The sequence below is a fragment of the Sparus aurata genome, chromosome 16, assembly GCF_900880675.1.
Source record: "Sparus aurata chromosome 16, fSpaAur1.1, whole genome shotgun sequence".
NCBI classification, from domain to species: domain Eukaryota; kingdom Metazoa; phylum Chordata; class Actinopteri; order Spariformes; family Sparidae; genus Sparus; species Sparus aurata.
The window spans coordinates 17069430-17085461 of record NC_044202.1 but is presented as its reverse complement, the minus strand read 5'-3'; the positions used below and the strand labels follow the sequence as shown (position 1 = coordinate 17085461).

At 43.9% G+C, this 16032-nt stretch overlaps 2 protein-coding genes and 1 pseudogene across 3 annotated transcripts in view; 1 reads left to right on the top strand and 2 right to left on the bottom strand.

Annotated features, from left to right (window-relative positions):
- Window positions 1–293: 293 nt before the first annotated feature.
- LOC115566443 (cytochrome P450 1B1 pseudogene) lies at window positions 294–2866 on the bottom strand (annotated as a pseudogene). The gene has a single exon (XR_003980984.1). The product of XR_003980984.1 is annotated as a cytochrome P450 1B1 pseudogene (transcript).
- Window positions 2867–3932: 1066 nt separating this feature from the next.
- LOC115566452 (cytochrome P450 1B1) lies at window positions 3933–6966 on the bottom strand. The gene has a single exon (XM_075488150.1). It carries the CDS (start codon window positions 6710–6712, stop codon window positions 5135–5137), a length of 1578 nt encoding a protein of 525 aa, XP_075344265.1. The 5' UTR covers window positions 6713–6966; the 3' UTR covers window positions 3933–5134.
- A 3544-nt stretch (window positions 6967–10510) lies between these two features.
- Window positions 10511–16032, top strand: part of bmf1 (BCL2 modifying factor 1) — a 58914-nt gene continuing 53392 nt past the window's right edge. The window contains exon 1 of the mRNA XM_030392295.1: window positions 10511–10576. The gene's annotated coding sequence lies outside the window, so the exon portion shown is untranslated. The remainder of the gene's footprint in view (window positions 10577–16032) is intronic.

Here is a 16032-nt window from a genome sequence, read left to right as displayed (position 1 = left end):
TTGGCTGAAACTCTATGCGTTCCTCCAGAAACAAATGACACAGCAGTCACAAGTACAGCGCGCTCCATGTTAAATATTGACGAGTGAAGCTCGCGGCTGCTTACTGTTGCCTGAACTGATGTCCTGAGTCACTGCCTGCTTGTAGGGGGGGACATGCAGGGGGCTGTAACCCGTATGAATCTTTCACAACAACACTGAGGCCAGACATCAGCATCTATTATTATCTGTTTGACCTCTCTGGCCTCTGACATCCTCAACACTTTGGGCTGCTCCGACTGATACACAGATTCAGATGGCGATTAATGTATTATGTTTATTATGAGTCCAAAGCTGTACAGTACAGGCTGTATCACACTGGGTAACGTACATAATGAAATCATCATTCAGACAGTGCCTAAGAAATCATGTTGCACAGTTATGTATTATGTGATTTAAAGGAATAAGACAGTATAACCATAGATATGAAGCTTTGTTACACATGACAGGAGTCACTATCAGAGCAGTATTTTGTATGATTTAAGAGTACATGTAGATGAATTATACACTGCATTCATATTCAGCTTAAACATGAAGAAGTTTATTACACAGAGAGATAAATGAGTGTCTAAGTGAATAATTGTACAGAGGACTCAGCTGAGACCACACAGCTGGCACACGATTTCTCCCCATCAGCGAACAAAAGAAAAAGGTTGAAGTCATCGCCGCCGGTTTATATTGCAATTTAGGGTGACTCTGCTAAATACCCTCATATAAATAACAATACATACTTAAAGTCTATTATGAATTGTGGTTTTGGGGAAACACATGAAAGCCTTCTCTCCTCTCCCCTCTCTCTTTTTTTCTGTTTCTTGCATGATGTGGTAGAGCCAGTACGGATATATTTAGGCTTTCTCAGTTTTTTAGGAGTTTAGGAGTAAAATATATAACTCACACGAGTGAAATAGTTGTACTATCAGTAGAAGTGAGAGAGCTTGTCATTTACATTTTTGGGGTTATTTAAAGGTAATACATACATACAGTTTTTTTTCTCATTCTCAGAGCTTTTTTTTTTCTTAACTAGCCTGTAAGTAACTCTCCCCTGAGTTTGGCCGTGATCTTGTAATCTAAAGGCTTCAGTGTTAGACCATAGGTGCAGTTTAAAGACAGGTCCTCATTGGCACATTTCTCAAAGCTGCACTGGTGGAGCAGAATTGCAAAGAACAAAAACACCTCCACCTTGGCAATCTGGTCGCCGATGCAGCGTCTCTTCCCTGATGAGAAGATCATCACGTTGTTGGTCATGTCCTTATCGAGGTCCCCGTTTTCATCCAGAAAGCGTGAGGGGTCGAAGATGTGCGGATCCTTCCACTTCAGAGGGTCGTGGTTGACGGACCACTGGTTGATGAAGACCACGGTGTCTTTGGGGATGTGGAGACCTTCGATGGTGACGTCTGAGGTTGTGGAGTGTGGGATGGTGACGGGGACGAAGCTGGTGAAGCGCATGGTCTCGTAGATGAAAGCGTCCAGGTACGCCAGGCTGCTTCTGTCCTCGATAGATGGCAGCCTTTGTCGCCCCACCACCTTGTCAATGAGCTCATGGAGTTTGGTCTGTATCTCGGGGTGTTTAGCCAGCAGAAGAAGAATCCAGTGGAGAGCAGTGGAGACGGTGTCGAGACCTGCACCAATCAGATCTGACACTGTGCTCTCGACGTGGCTTTTGGTCAGTCCGTTGTCACTGGAAGCCTTCTCAATAACGCCGATAATGGCATCGCTCATATCCCTTGTTACTTCTGGATCAAATGTCTCTCGGTGCTCCTCCACCTTGTGCTTGACAAACCCAAAAAACTCTTGGTTAAGGACTTTGAAGCTCTTGAACATGCTGCGGACCGGATTAGGAAAAGACTGCAGCCATGGCATCACATCTACCAAGCTGCCAGCCCCGACTGTCTGTCCAAACATGTCTACCCTCTGCAGCAAAGTTCTGAACTCAACCTCGTCATGTCCGTAACGCTTTCCAAAGCACAGGGCACAAATCACATTGGCTGCAGCTACTGTCAGCTCATGAGCGGGGTTGAAGTGCTGGCCCTGAGCACTGAGTCTAAGGAAAATCTCAACTAGCTCTGTGGCTTCAGCCACAATCTGCTGCTCAAAGGCTTTTTTGGTCTGGCTGTTGGCAGATGAGAATGCTCTGATCGTTGATTGAGCAATTTTCCTGTGCATCTTCCACTGTTTGCTGTAATTGGTGAAAGTCATACTCCTGCCTCCAGAGACCATCTGAAAAGAGATAAAGTCTGGTCTGCCTGCAAACTCTGTGCTGTGCTGTATCAGAGCCTCACGTATCACCCTGTCTCCATTCAGAACCACAATATCGCTGCAGCCCAGTCGTATCTGATACACGTTGCCATACTTTTTTGCCAGCCTGGCAAAGGTGATGTGAGGCATCTGGCCCAGCTGCATGGCGTTGCCCACCACAGGCCAGGCGAAGGGTCCCGGCAGTCTTCTCTTCAGTCGGAGGTTCCTGACCCACAGACAGGCTTCAAGGCAGAAGAGGAAAACAAACGAGGCAACCAGAGCAGGCTGGACCTGTCCGCTCCACTCCCTGATGATGCTGCTGCCCTTCACAGCAAACTCTCCGTCTATTTGAGCCATTGTGTTATCCTGTAGTTTGTCTATCATCCACTACGTCCAATAAAAATGTAGATTTTCATTACAAATGGTAAACCATTTCAAGCGATCCCTATTTCCACAGCCTTACGTACATTAAAACACAACTTCTTTGCTTCCTCATCCTATACTATAATAAGATTGACAAAATAGCCCAAAAATAGTCCAAGCAGCACTCACATGCTGTCTCACCCCTCCTCTACAGGAGCTAGTGTGGACGTCTCGATCAGGTTCAAGCCTTAACACTTCGCTTATATGTATCTCTTTTGTGGGAGGGGTCAGCCACTCAGGTTTTTTATTATCTCTCCCCTCCCATTTTGACCACAGCCTGCAGACCTCAGTCCTAGTCCCACTCAGGCCTCCAGCCAGCAGCGTCCCTGGTAGGATGACGGAGACGGAGAGCAGCTACTTAATGGTCCCTGTTGCCAAAGACTACAGATTTACAGTTTTTATAGCCAAATAATATAACAAATTACCGTGAAACCTTTAAAAGATAAGCGTCTTTACATACTATATGTGTCCTGAAAGGTATATATAACATAAATGTGATGGAAAATGATGCTCTTTGCCGTCGTGATGTGATGGATGGCAGGGAGTGATAGGAGTCGGGCTGTTTGGGAGCGTATAGTGTAAATTATGGACAGCAAGCTGGAGAGAAGTGTTTTTTCCGCCACGGTTAGGTGACTTTGCTGTTTCCTATGGACTTTCCATGGCCATTTTAAACATGACTTGCTTTCTGTTATTTACAGCCAGGCTGTTAATTATAACCATACAGGGGGGAAAAAGGCTCTGGGATATCAGCATGAAAGCTGCGGGTTTCACATCCAAACACTGAACAGCTACAAACAGCACAATTTATTATGCTCTATAAAATATATATACAATGTTATTGTTGGCATAATAGCCCTTTAAACAAAGGTCACAGAGATAATGTAACTGTTTGGGTTGCGGCTGCATCAAAATAGTTTTTAATGCGTTCAGATGAGAGGAGTTCAGCTGCAAATGTGCTTATGTGGGTGCTTGTGCAACAAAAGGAAGAAGTTATAAGAACATCAGCTTAAGTGATATTCAGCCGCAAACTAAGTATTCCAGAGGCTTCTATTTCTGTAATAATGAGATATCTAAATAATGTTGGTGCCTTATGTCACATTTTTGGCAGCGCCAACATTAAAACTGACACTTTAGGGCTGAGAAAGTAGTTCATCGACAAAGATTGTCAGGTTTAAAGGAGCATTGTGATGTTTTAAAAACTCCAAATGCGAAAACGACAAACAAACTGGACACACAGACCACTGACAATTCACTTTATTCATTTCAGATATAGCTTATTTTTCCATCATGTAAAGCCAACACATCGATAACAAAACATCTTCCATGATGAATGCTCAAACATTTGAGACGGACTCCGTTTTTTTTTTCGTTCTTTTTTTTAAATGTTGTACTTGTTGCTGTTACACAGACGGAGCAGAGTGACACGTCCGTTGGGTGCTGTAACATTAATTCCTGAATGCAGAGGCTTAAAGAGAGTGCAGTGACATACACGTAACTTTGAAGAGGTTGCTTTGTAAACATGTTTGTGACGATAATTCAGTGAGTGACAGAAATCTGCTGCACACGTGTCTTTACTTATATTTTTCATATTGTTGTTGTTGTTGTTGTTGTTGTTGAACTGGTGTGACATGTGTGTTTGGCAGTGGCCGTACAGTAAAACCTGGACGTGTAAAAGTTTGTGAAGTCTTCATGGTTCGTGGCAAAGTCTCTTCTTCATCCTCCAGCATTAAGATGCGCGTTCCTTGATGAAAGAGTTCCTACTTCACAAACATACCAGCCTTTCTTTCTTTTTCTTTTTTAAAACACTTTGATCAGCTGTCTTTGTTTAATGTGTTCATACGCTTTGAGTACAGTAGATAGTGAAATACATTAAATTTCATTACGCTTATTGTCATACCTGAAATACGAAAGTATAAAAAAATATTTTGTAACTGCTTTTATGTGGCAAAGGTTAAATAAATTCTTACATATTACAGTCGACAACAATAAGTCATCACGTGACTTTTTTTTTATAACATTCACAAGCACTTCTTCTACAGTTATATTAGTTTAAATTGACATTTAAAGAAAAGGAGCTAACTCCTGCACGCACAACATAGGAGTACATGCTCAATAGTGGATGTGAAACATGCACACAGCTCAGAATCATGCACAAAATCTGATCAAGTATAGAGTATCTTTTGAAGCAGAAATCTAATACATTTTGATCTGATCCCAACAACCTTGAGTTCAACCTGTAGCTAATGTAAAACATATTCTCAGCCCTGCACCAACAATACTTAATATTCAGTCTGTGTTAAGATAACCATTAAATATCATTATTAAATATGACAAACAACCGTAGAATTTAGTGCAGGTGCTGTACGTTGATACTCACTGTTACACGTCATTGGTGGAAAAGTGTTTGCTGGCCTTGAGTCACAGTAATGGGACATGCTGTTCATGCTGGGGACACTAAGCCAAGCAGCTTCCCCCTGAGCCGGGCGCTGACACAGTATCGGAGGGGCTTCAGCGTGAGCCCGTAGGAGCAGTCCAGAGTGAGGGGCTCGGAGGGGTCGCTCTCAAAGCTGCACTGGTGCAGCAAGATGGCTGTGAATAAAAACACCTCCACCTTGGCGATCTGGTCACCGATGCAGCGTCTCTTCCCTGATGAGAAGATCATCACGTTGTTGGTCATGTCCTTATTGAGGGCCCCGTTTTCATCCAGGAAGCGTGAGGGGTCGAAGATGTGCGGATCCTTCCACTTCAGAGGGTCGTGGTTGACGGACCACTGGTTGATGAAGACCACGGTGTCTTTGGGGATGTGGAGACCTTCGATGGTGACGTCTGAGGTTGTGGAGTGTGGGATGGTGACGGGGACGAAGCTGGTGAAGCGCATGGTCTCGTAGATGAAAGCGTCCAGGTACGCCAGGCTGCTTCTGTCCTCAATGGATGGGAGTCTGTCTTGGCCCACTACTTTGTCGATGAGCTCTTGCAGTTTGGCTTGCATCTCTGGGTGTTTAGCCAGCAGCAGCATGATCCACTGCATGACGGTTGATATTGTGTCTTGACCTGCCCCGATTAGATCTGTGACTGTCGCTTCGACAAACTCTTTGCTCAGCCTGCTGTCCTTCCCATGCTCAATGACATTGATGATGGCGTCGCTCATGTCCCGGGTCACCTCTGGGTTGAAGGACTCCCTGTGCTGCACCACTTTATCTTTCACGAAGGCAAAGAACTCCTCGTTGAGGTTTTTGAAGTTTTCATAGACACTGCGGACCGGGTTTGGGAAGGACTGAAGCCAGGGCATGACATCGACCAAGCTACCTGCCCCCACTGTCTCTCCGAACTTTTCCACCTTTTTGAGCAGGGTCCTGAACTCCAGGTCGTCATGTCCGTATCGCCTCCCAAAGCACAGAGCGCACATGATGTTAGCAGCGGCTACTGTAAATTCGTGAGCAGGGTCAAAATACCGTCCATCAGCGCTCTGGCGCAAAAATGACTGCACCAGGTCCATGGCCTCGGCTGTAATGTGTTGCTCAAAGGCTTTTTTGGTCTCACTGTTAGCAGAGGAAAAGGCTCTGAGGCTGGATTGGGCTATTTTCCTATGCGCTTTCCACTGTTTGCCATAATTAGTAAATGTCATACTCCTGCCTCCAGAGACCATCTGGAAAGAGACAAAGTTTGGTCTGCCTGCAAACTCTGTGCTGTGCTGTATCAGAGCCTCACGTATTGCCCGGTCTCCATTCAGAACCACAATATCACTGCAGCCCAGTCGTATCTGATACACGTTGCCGTATTTTTTGGCCAGCCTGGCGAAGGTGATGTGAGGCATCTGGCCCAGCTGCATGGCGTTGCCCACCACAGGCCAGGCGAAGGGTCCCGGCAGTCTTCTCTTCAGTCGGAGGTTCCTGACCCACAGACAGGCTTCCAGGCAGAAGAGGAAAACGAAGGAGGCAACCAGAGCAGGCTGGACCTGTCCGCTCCACTCCCTGATGATGCTGCTGCCCTTCACACCAAAATCAGTGTCCAGTGCCATTGTGACAAATTCTCTGCTCACTTGTTCTTTAAAAAAAAAAAAAAGAAGAGAAAAGAAAAATAAATCTTTGCTTTTTTTGTTTAGTTGCTGTGTTTTGGGGAGGAAAAAAACTCAATAAATCTCTTGTGGATCCATATCACATGCAACAAAATGTTAAAAATCTGTCAATGAAATGCCAGTGTGGTCATAATGATGAAAAGTAAAGTACGTGATACAAGAAGTGAGTTGGGGTGAAGTCTTTTCATCAAGTCTTTAGTGCCTGCCTTTTGCGTACATTTCAGCTTCTTATATGTTTTGCAGTTGGTGGGCAGGGCTCAGGGTAACTTTCATACTCCTCCCATTGTGGTAGCCCTGCAGACCCCACTATATTATCTATCTCCCTGTTGTCGGTCGCTGTCGGAGGCGCGCACTTGTGAGCGTCGAGGGGACACCGTGAGCGTGCAGCGCGGACCGAGCGTCCGCTGCACAGAGAGAGGGAGAGAAAAAAAGAAACTGAGCAGCAACTGGTGACCGATTCAGAGGGGAAACGTGTCGAGCCAATTTGTTTTACTAATTGGAGGACTGGCAGAGTTCGCACATTTCCAAAGTGTATCTCTCTGACATGATTTATTTTCTGGCCGCAGAGGACTCAGCGGGCGCACTTTGGCTAGACAAAGTGCGTGCGTTACGGTTTGTCCAACTTTAGACTGACGTCGCGCTTGAGTTACATTTGCGCAACATTTATTTTAGCGTAATTTTATTTTTTTCAGCCGCGCGAATGTGAAACTTATTTATCTTTTCAGTTAATGATCCTGTGTGTCGATTTGCCGAAAAGTTAGTTTGCATGCTTGGTTTAAAGGCATCATCTGTGCGGAACCTTGGGACTCGGTGAATTTAAAACTGATGAGACGTGTTTTTTTGTTTTTTTTCCCCATCGTTATTTTATTGTGTTTCACCTCGATTTGTAGTCTAGAAGTCGTGCAGATTGAGAGTGGAAAATTATCATTTTGTTAGTTTGTCATAAAATGTAATCAGCGCCAAATGTAAAGTTGAGAGAAAGTTGCGCATCACAAAGCTCGTCTCCAAAAAAAGTCCCAGCCGACCGTCGTTTATACCAGGCTTATTGAAATACTGGACTTTAAAAGATTGACTCACAAAGAAAAATCAGCAGACATAATATCAGAGTAAAACATGTCACATGTCAAACACTGAGATCATAATCAGGTCAATAGTCCTTTCTTTCTTGTTTTCTTTCTTTCTTTCTTTCTTTCTTTCTTTCTTTCTTTCTTTCTCTCTCTCTCTCTCTCTCTCTCATCTCAGCATCCGTGACCGTCTGAAATCTCACCCAGCAAGCGGCACAGTAACTCAGATATTGTGCCGCCATGAAATATTGATTTCCCTGAACACTGGTGCTGAACACATAAACTGCAGTTTTGCATGACAACCCTAACCCTGATTACATCATACCGCAACAAGGTCAGGTACTCCCCCGCTCCATGACAGTGGTTCTCCTTTCAAGTCAAAGCAATCACAGAAATGGGGGAAATTCAGGGAGGAAAGAAAAGAAAAGAGGAGAAAAGGCACACACAAACAAAGCAAAACCTGTGGCTGCATTGAACTTTTTTATTTGCTTTAGATAATAAAACACAAGCTCTGTTTTTTGTGTCATGAGTCAAAGATAGATAGATAGATAGATAGATAGATAGATGTGGCATTCATCTTAAGTAGAGCTCAGTTCAAAGTGGTGTGATCTCCCCAGGCCAAACATTCCCCTTTCCCTGTGCGAAAGACAAAATTTGTTTCTTGTTTTCCCGCCAGCTGTGAAGTTTATTTTTGCAGGGAAGTAATGACCCTAATTGAAGGCACTAAAACATTTCCGAGGTCCAAGTCAGGGGGACAGAAACAGAAACGCTGCCACACAGGCACAGTCAGTCATTATCAGCAGGAAAGGAGGAGGAGGAGGAGGAGGAAGAGGAGGAGGGGTGAGGAATAGGGGAGGACGATGGCAAATGTGGCACATGATATCTAGTTTGCTTTTTTAAAAACATGTTTTATTAGACGTGCACATCATTTTCCATGACATGACTCTATTATGAACCCATTTATAGAAAAAAAATCTGCAATCGTCATTTACAGATTTATTTCATTTTGTTTATGCCGAAACACACTAAGTAAACAAACCTGTCATTTTTCATGACTGGATAAACCTAATAAACAAAACTGAAAACACAATTTCATACTGTTTAACTTTGTTTATATTTGGCGGACCCTGCCACCTTTGTAGTTTGAAACATTTTTCTGGGGAACTTATTGTCCTCTGAGAACAGCTTGTTTATTCAGTTATGGAAAACTCAATATTACCCAGTTTGTTTTATAACCTCATCAGTATTATAAATATTAAAATTCTGACTTTGAAATTTTTCTGCAAAACGACATAGTGTCCCTTCAGCCATCAACTCTCCTTATTCCACCATAAAGTCGATGCTGCTGATGTGACGGTGGATGTTTCGTAACCGTTACTGTACTATTACTGAATGCCCAAAGCAAATATTTTGAAAAGATATAACCTGAAGCTTTTTTTTTTGTGGGGTTACATAATGCAACCATGCACTGAACTGTAATGTATAATAAGGTCTGATTGAATAAACCGTTAAATAGCAGGTCTTACGGGTACCGCAGGCTTAAACTGGGAAAGCAAACGGAAAGGCAACAATAAAAGTAACCTAAGTGTAACTACATTGTGTGTTATGTATCATTCTTTCACAATAATGGTACTTAAGGAGTCTGCTACAGATGTCGAGAGTTTTTCCTGGTTCAGAGCGCTGCCTGAGAGCTGTTTGTCTTGAGAAATGCGGTGTGGCTGAGCACCAAAGCCTCCAGAATGATTCCTCGGTTAACCAGAGACATAGCAATGTCTTCGAATACACTGCCTGCACTGGGGATGACTGTTTCTTCTCTCCTCTATTCCTATAGGGGGAATCCCCCCCCTCCACCTCCACCTCCACCTCCACCAACACCGCCACTACCTCCTCCTCCTCCTCCTCCCTCTCCTCCTCGCCTGAGCCTGCTCCTCGTACACATGTGGCCACTTGCATCCCCATCACGCTAATCAGAGCCAGGTTTGTGGCTGAGGAAGGGGGTGGATGGGTGGCGGGAGGTAAGGGGGTTGGGGGGTTAGTTTGTGTGTATGTGTGTGGGAGAGGGTGGAGGCCCTTGTTGGGGAGGGGGGGTGTCGTGTGTGCGTTTTGCGTGTGGCTGCTGTGTTTGCCTGTGATTACCCCTTGTAACCTGGCTGTGAAAGGTTGGCCCTGACCCTGCGTTGACTCTGGCTGCGGGGGGAGTAGTCAGAGGGGGTTTTGGGGTGGAGGAAGGGATGGGGTCTACACGCCGCTGCATGTCATGTGCAGGCGGGTGGGCGCTCGCTGTGTGGAGACGGGGCCAATGGTAGACCAGGCTGCCCCGGCTCTGGAGCTAATCATTGTTTACTAGTCTCATTTCCACTTCTCAGTGAGCTACTGTCACGCACAGCACCAACAGGGAGGAAGGAAGAGGGAAGGGGGGTAGGTAGGTGTGTGTGTGTGTGTGTGTGTGTGTGTGTGTGTGTGTGTGTGTGTGTGTGTGTGTGTGGTGTATTGGGGGGTCGGTTGCAGCAGAGAGAGGAAAGCCAGGGGTCCAACAGGCAGTTGGGGATCTGGTGGGACTTGGGAAAGGGAAGAGCAGAGAGAATGCAGGAATTTATGTGAAGTGTATTTTTTTTCTCTCTCTCTTAAGAGAACAAAGGTGAGCCAAGACTGAATAAGCTGTGACCAAAAACAACCCAGACAAACCAGTAAACAGACCACCAAAAACATCCTCTGGACCAGCGCCATCTCAGCCAGCCAGGAGGTAACCACCGGACATTGCTAGTTAGAGTTGGTTAAAATGAGAGCGTTGTCGCCTGCCAGACCACAGTACGAGGCAAAAGAGATACTTGGAGTGGGTGTCACGTTCCCAAGTGATTGGTGTTTGAGAGTGGAAAGCCTGAGAAAAGGACAAGGCACATTTCACTTTGGCTGTGAGATACCAAATGGACATGTGGCTAATTTGGTATGGAGTAAGCACTATTTTCAAATATGCACCCCAACACTGCAATTAAGCCTTAGAAATGCTCCTTTCACATGCTGTTCATTGTGTTTGAAAGGGAAAAAGAAACTATATATATAAATATATAACAACAAAATGATATAACTTAAAGCTACACAAATCAACTCTTTGTTTCATCATTGGATGGAATTTCATCAGTGGAATTTGAAAGGTATTGGTTGTGTAGTCAAACCCACCGAGAATTATCACCTGACTCCTACCCTCAGTTCTACAGAGTCTTTCAGCTCATTTCTTTTTGGTTCTCCAGCCCCCAAATTTGCTATTTATTCACTTGTGTCAGCACTGTTTTCAGCTACGGCAGTAGGCTCTCTGATAAAACCACTGAATGCTGTCTAGGTAGCTCAAACCTAAGACAAAGTTAGCAACTAGCTGGTGTAATAGAGAGAGATTCCTGTTAAGAGTTGGCACAGACCAGAAGTTGAGTCAGTATTGGAGTTGCATTTATCAGGTGGCCTCAAATGACTCCAAACAAAAGCTAATGTTGTTCATTATCTTGTGGATGTGTATAAAGGCAATTGTTTGCTAATACATTGTCCGTAGCCGCGATTTAATGTTATAATACGTCAGTGTCGTCTTCACAAACTGTTGCGATGATCCCAAGTGATCACAAACATCAATTATTGCAGGTTTACCCCAGTTTATTTATTAAGAGCACAAACACATGTTTTAATGTGACGGTGATCCCAAAGAGCACTGATAATTTTATCCAGCATGAAAATGGTTAAAAATGAAAATGTTATGCTTAGTCATAAAGTCATACTTTTGGTAAACATATCAATGCTGAGACCGTATTGTGGTGGTCAAAGTCCTTTTTTGATACTGTAAGACAAGGAGGCTAAGGGTAAAAAAAAAAAAATCACAAAGCATTTTTAGACTATGACCACTCTGCATGTATTGTTTTACATATATTGTATATCACCACATACAGCGCAGTGAACCCCAGGCAAACAAACAAGAATGAATAATGAGAATTCTATTCCTTGTTTGTGTACTTGTCAAAACCTCCATGGTTTCACAATGAAAAGAGGCCCTAGCGAGGCCCAGACAACCTGAGGTAAGATGGGCTGAATTACCTTGTCACAGCAGGTCCAGTGTTCTGTTTTGATTTAAATCTGGGGTGAAAAAGAGAAAATACCATACCAAGGAATCTGGTTATCGGTGATATCTCCGTTGTGTTATACCTGCTGTGCCCAAAGATGTGTCGCCGCAGGCAATATCAAGCAGCCCACATAAAAGAGGGGAGCACTACTTTTAGAGAATGCTTTCCTGGAATGATTTAATGTTCTTGGTTAAACTGTGAGAACATGGATTCAGACCTTCTCCAAAAGTATGATTTTTAACCTTAGAAAAATATTTTCTCACACATGCTGCACTTTCATGTGGTCCTGTAGTTGAATATAGAAGGAAAATGGTCAAGGTCAATGTTGTTTGACTCAATCCGCTGACCACCCACATTGCAACATTTTTCACAAACCCATCAAAGAGATAATGTAAAACCATTCTGCAGGATTCAGGACATTTAGAATTGTTAGCATGAAATGTTCTTTCAAGGTGGCACATGGTCATTTCTGATCCTGAGGAATTAGAGTTGTCCTTGCATGCACCTGGACGACAGCCAATGTTTTGGCCCTTCAAGTGTAGCCAGCGGATATCCAGCAACAGATGTCAAGGCGTCCTCTTCTTAGCATCCGCCATTGTTTTCAAATCTCTATTAACAGAATGATCCATTTTTAAAAAGCAGACTATAGATGACGGGATCAGAGACTGAATATCAGCCAATGCATTCAGGCTCTTTTTCTCTCCACACACACGGTTTACCTAAATGCAGCCAAAGCGTGCTCAAACTAGGTTGGTCAAAACTACTCGCTGACAAATTGACAATTTTTTCCAGAAGGTTTCCGTTTGTAGCTGTTCATATAGGTCATTAAAAGAATAAAACAGGAAGTGTTTGGTCTTTGCATCCAGGACCAAAGAAACAACTTTATTATTCAACATATAAGATGTTGAATGATGATGAAGAATGATGAAATCCCATGATAAGGTTGTGTCATAGACTAGACTAGACTATGTACTTTACGGTAAATAAACATCTGGACATACCCCCCTGTAAGATACTGCCCTTATTTAAAACCACGAATACTAATTGTCTAGGACAAATAACAACAGTGCCCTCTTGTGGCCTAGGAGTTAATGCTTATCTTCATGCACGTATCAATCAAATTTTAGTGCCTTAGTTTTTGCAAAACAATCTATGTTTTCCTCAAACTTTCCCTTTTTTCACCTCTTTCTTTCTTAAAGTCTCTGAACAGTTTTAGCAAACCTCCCAGACCTGATTCAGAGCCACCGTTAAGTGTTCACCCTTTGGCTAGGTGAGCTATGTTTTGGGCTCGCGTAATTGTCTGGTCAGTCATTTCTAGGGTTTTCTTGTCAGACATTGGGAACTCTGCAACAGGCGCTGCTTGGAGGTTGGAACAGTTCCATGTCAATGAAATAAGACTCGTGCTCTCACCTATCACTGCTGTGGGTGGGTGTTCCATGTCTTTAGCCCTCAAGTGCTGCCTGCTCGCCCACTTTGATTGCAGGTCCCTTGCAAGGGTGGGAAGAGTCGACCTGATGTTACTGCCCATTAGGAGTTCATGCAACTGTCTTGGCTGTGGTCAGTATCTCTATGCAGGCCAGTCTGCCATGATCAGGGTCTTTACTGGCGCATTCCCTGCTTCCTGTTTGAACTTCAGTATCAACCATATGAGTAGGCTCTGGCAGAGGATAGGCACATCATGAGATTGAGAGCTTAACTTCTCAAACCTTGAGCACTCCCACGCACTCCTTTTCTATCTCAGTGTACCTAATTTCAGCTTCTGGTCTACGGTCCTCACTGTGGAGCTGCAACAGGATGACACATATCCAATAGCTAGAGACAACCGTTGTCCTGTGCACATGCAAGTACACCAAGGTTAGGTGATATTTACTCAGGTAATTTAATATGCTGAGTGCTCCCTTTAACTCTACGTGGTCTCTGGTGGGGTGAGCTCGCCAGTGTCTCAACATTTCTTTGAAGGATTTTAGGTGCACTGGTAATCCCCAAAGGAAGACATTTAAAGAAGCACCATCCAAACAGTGTGATGGAGGCTCTTTGTGTAGTGGTATCTACCAGAGCCCTGAGGCTGCTTCTAGTCATGAAAGGATTGTGGAACCACTCCACTGATGTCTGTAGGATGAACCTCTCTTTCTTGACAGTTTTGTTCATCAGCAGTAAGTAGATACACACCTTTCTAGAGTGGAAGGAAATTGGGGCTCACCACTCTGCTGGTTCTAACATCGTCTTGACGATGTAGGTTTCCACCTGGACCAAGTCCTCGTTCGCTGCACTCAAGAGGAGTATTGGGACTCCTGGGCTGGGTAGTTTCCTGTATTACAATTTTGATCTGCGTAAGTCCTTCTTAGGCTTGAGTTTCTAGAGCAATAGTTTGCTCATGACACATCACTCAGCCCCATGACAATTTCAAAGTTAACATGACCTCCACACCACCTGTACCATCATCTCCAGAGTGGGGTTAAGGATTAGCTGTAGCCTCTATGACAGGTCCTTGTCCAGCATCCCCACCACAGTTCAGTCCGTGGCGTCTTCCTCTTGTTTTGTTTCGGCATTTAAAAGCCCCAACAGCTCCACAATACGCAAATGTCTCTATGTGTGCTGTCCTTGCTGCTTGAAGCGTGCACATACATGAATAAAGCGGTGCACTGGAATGAAGTATACATCGAATTTTGGTAGAATAACATCATATCATCTGTCTTCCCCTTGTCCATAGGTGGAAGAGCTAAGAATGTTCTATGCTTCTTTTCCGAGTGCAGCATCAACATGCTTATGTAAAACAGCGCCGTCCTCTTTGTAAAGTTCGGTAGCCGTCCTGTAGCGTGTTAAAACTTTTTTTCCCTCAGTCAGGCCGCTCCACAGGTTTCGCGCGGCCAAAACTCTCTCAGATGATTAAAACTTTACCATCCCAGTTGAAACTTTTCTTCACCTTGTAATAAACTTTAGTAAGTAAAATTGCTAACTTTTTCGTGTAACTCCAGACATGGGTTCATACAGGGTGGAACTTGAAACAACTTATTTAACGATACCTGCAAACTTTAGACAAGTGACTGGAGTAAATAAACATCCTTGACAAACATAAGCCCTTCTATTATTAATGTAGTAACACATTAGGATAATAGCCTACTTTTCCCAAACTTTTCTCTCTTCACTTTGTGCAGGCTGCGTGATAGATCTTCACTTAATGTGGCACCCAGGACAGGAGCCATGTATTATGTACACTATAGGGATATTTGTTTCTAATCCCGTAGAGTTTTTGCGTGCTAGGGGAGCAGAGCGGGGATGAGCTTGCGTGCCATGCCGCCCTGGCGTGCGCGGAGCTCGGTCACTGAACTCCGGCTTCCCTAGGGAGCTGGGGCGGTGGGGGGGGGGAGGAGGAGGAGGAGGAGGTGTGGGGCTGCGCTGAGAGATTAAAATGAGACGAGGGAGAAAGCACAAGTAGAAATGGCTTCCAGATGACCCCGACTCCGTGAGCTCATCTCAGACAGGCTGAGAAATTGGTAGGACACATTTCCCACCTCCAGCCCCGTGAAAAAAAACTACATAACCTTATTTGTTCAGTACTTTTGAGAACACTGCAACCGTGGCAACATTATAAATTGTGAGGCTGGCCTACATATAAATTTGAAGGAGCAGGAAACGTGAGTGAAGCTAAATCTGGATATTATTCTGAAATGTTCTTCTGACATGCTACTCACATTCTTACTTGGAACTTTCTCCCATCTGTGTTTTTCAACTCAGTCATCCATGCAGTTTTGGAAAATGATGCAGGCTGTTTATCATGACACTCTGTGTTTTTATGTTGTTTTTGTCCGTATTTCTTTATATTCTGGTTTTGGAAAAATCATTTTGTTCGGTGCAAGAGAACTCTGGTGTTTCACCATGAAACCAGGAGACTATTACAGCATCTCCACATGCGTTAAGCGTGAATAAAGAGCTCTTCTATTTTGCATGTTATAAAACTATTATCATTCATGTATTCATGGGACTCAAATTTCGGATTTTAACCTTTTGTGAAATTGATAATAGGATTCAGTGAATGTGGCTCGTTTTTGTCTGTCAACCATAAATCACAACTGTTAAAATGCTCCTGTTATGCCTCATA

What these genes read in the sequence shown, in the direction of transcription:
- LOC115566452 (XM_075488150.1), bottom strand. Translation starts at nt 6,712, where the DNA reads ATGGCACTGGACACTGATTTTGGTGTGAAGGGCAGCAGCATCATCAGG.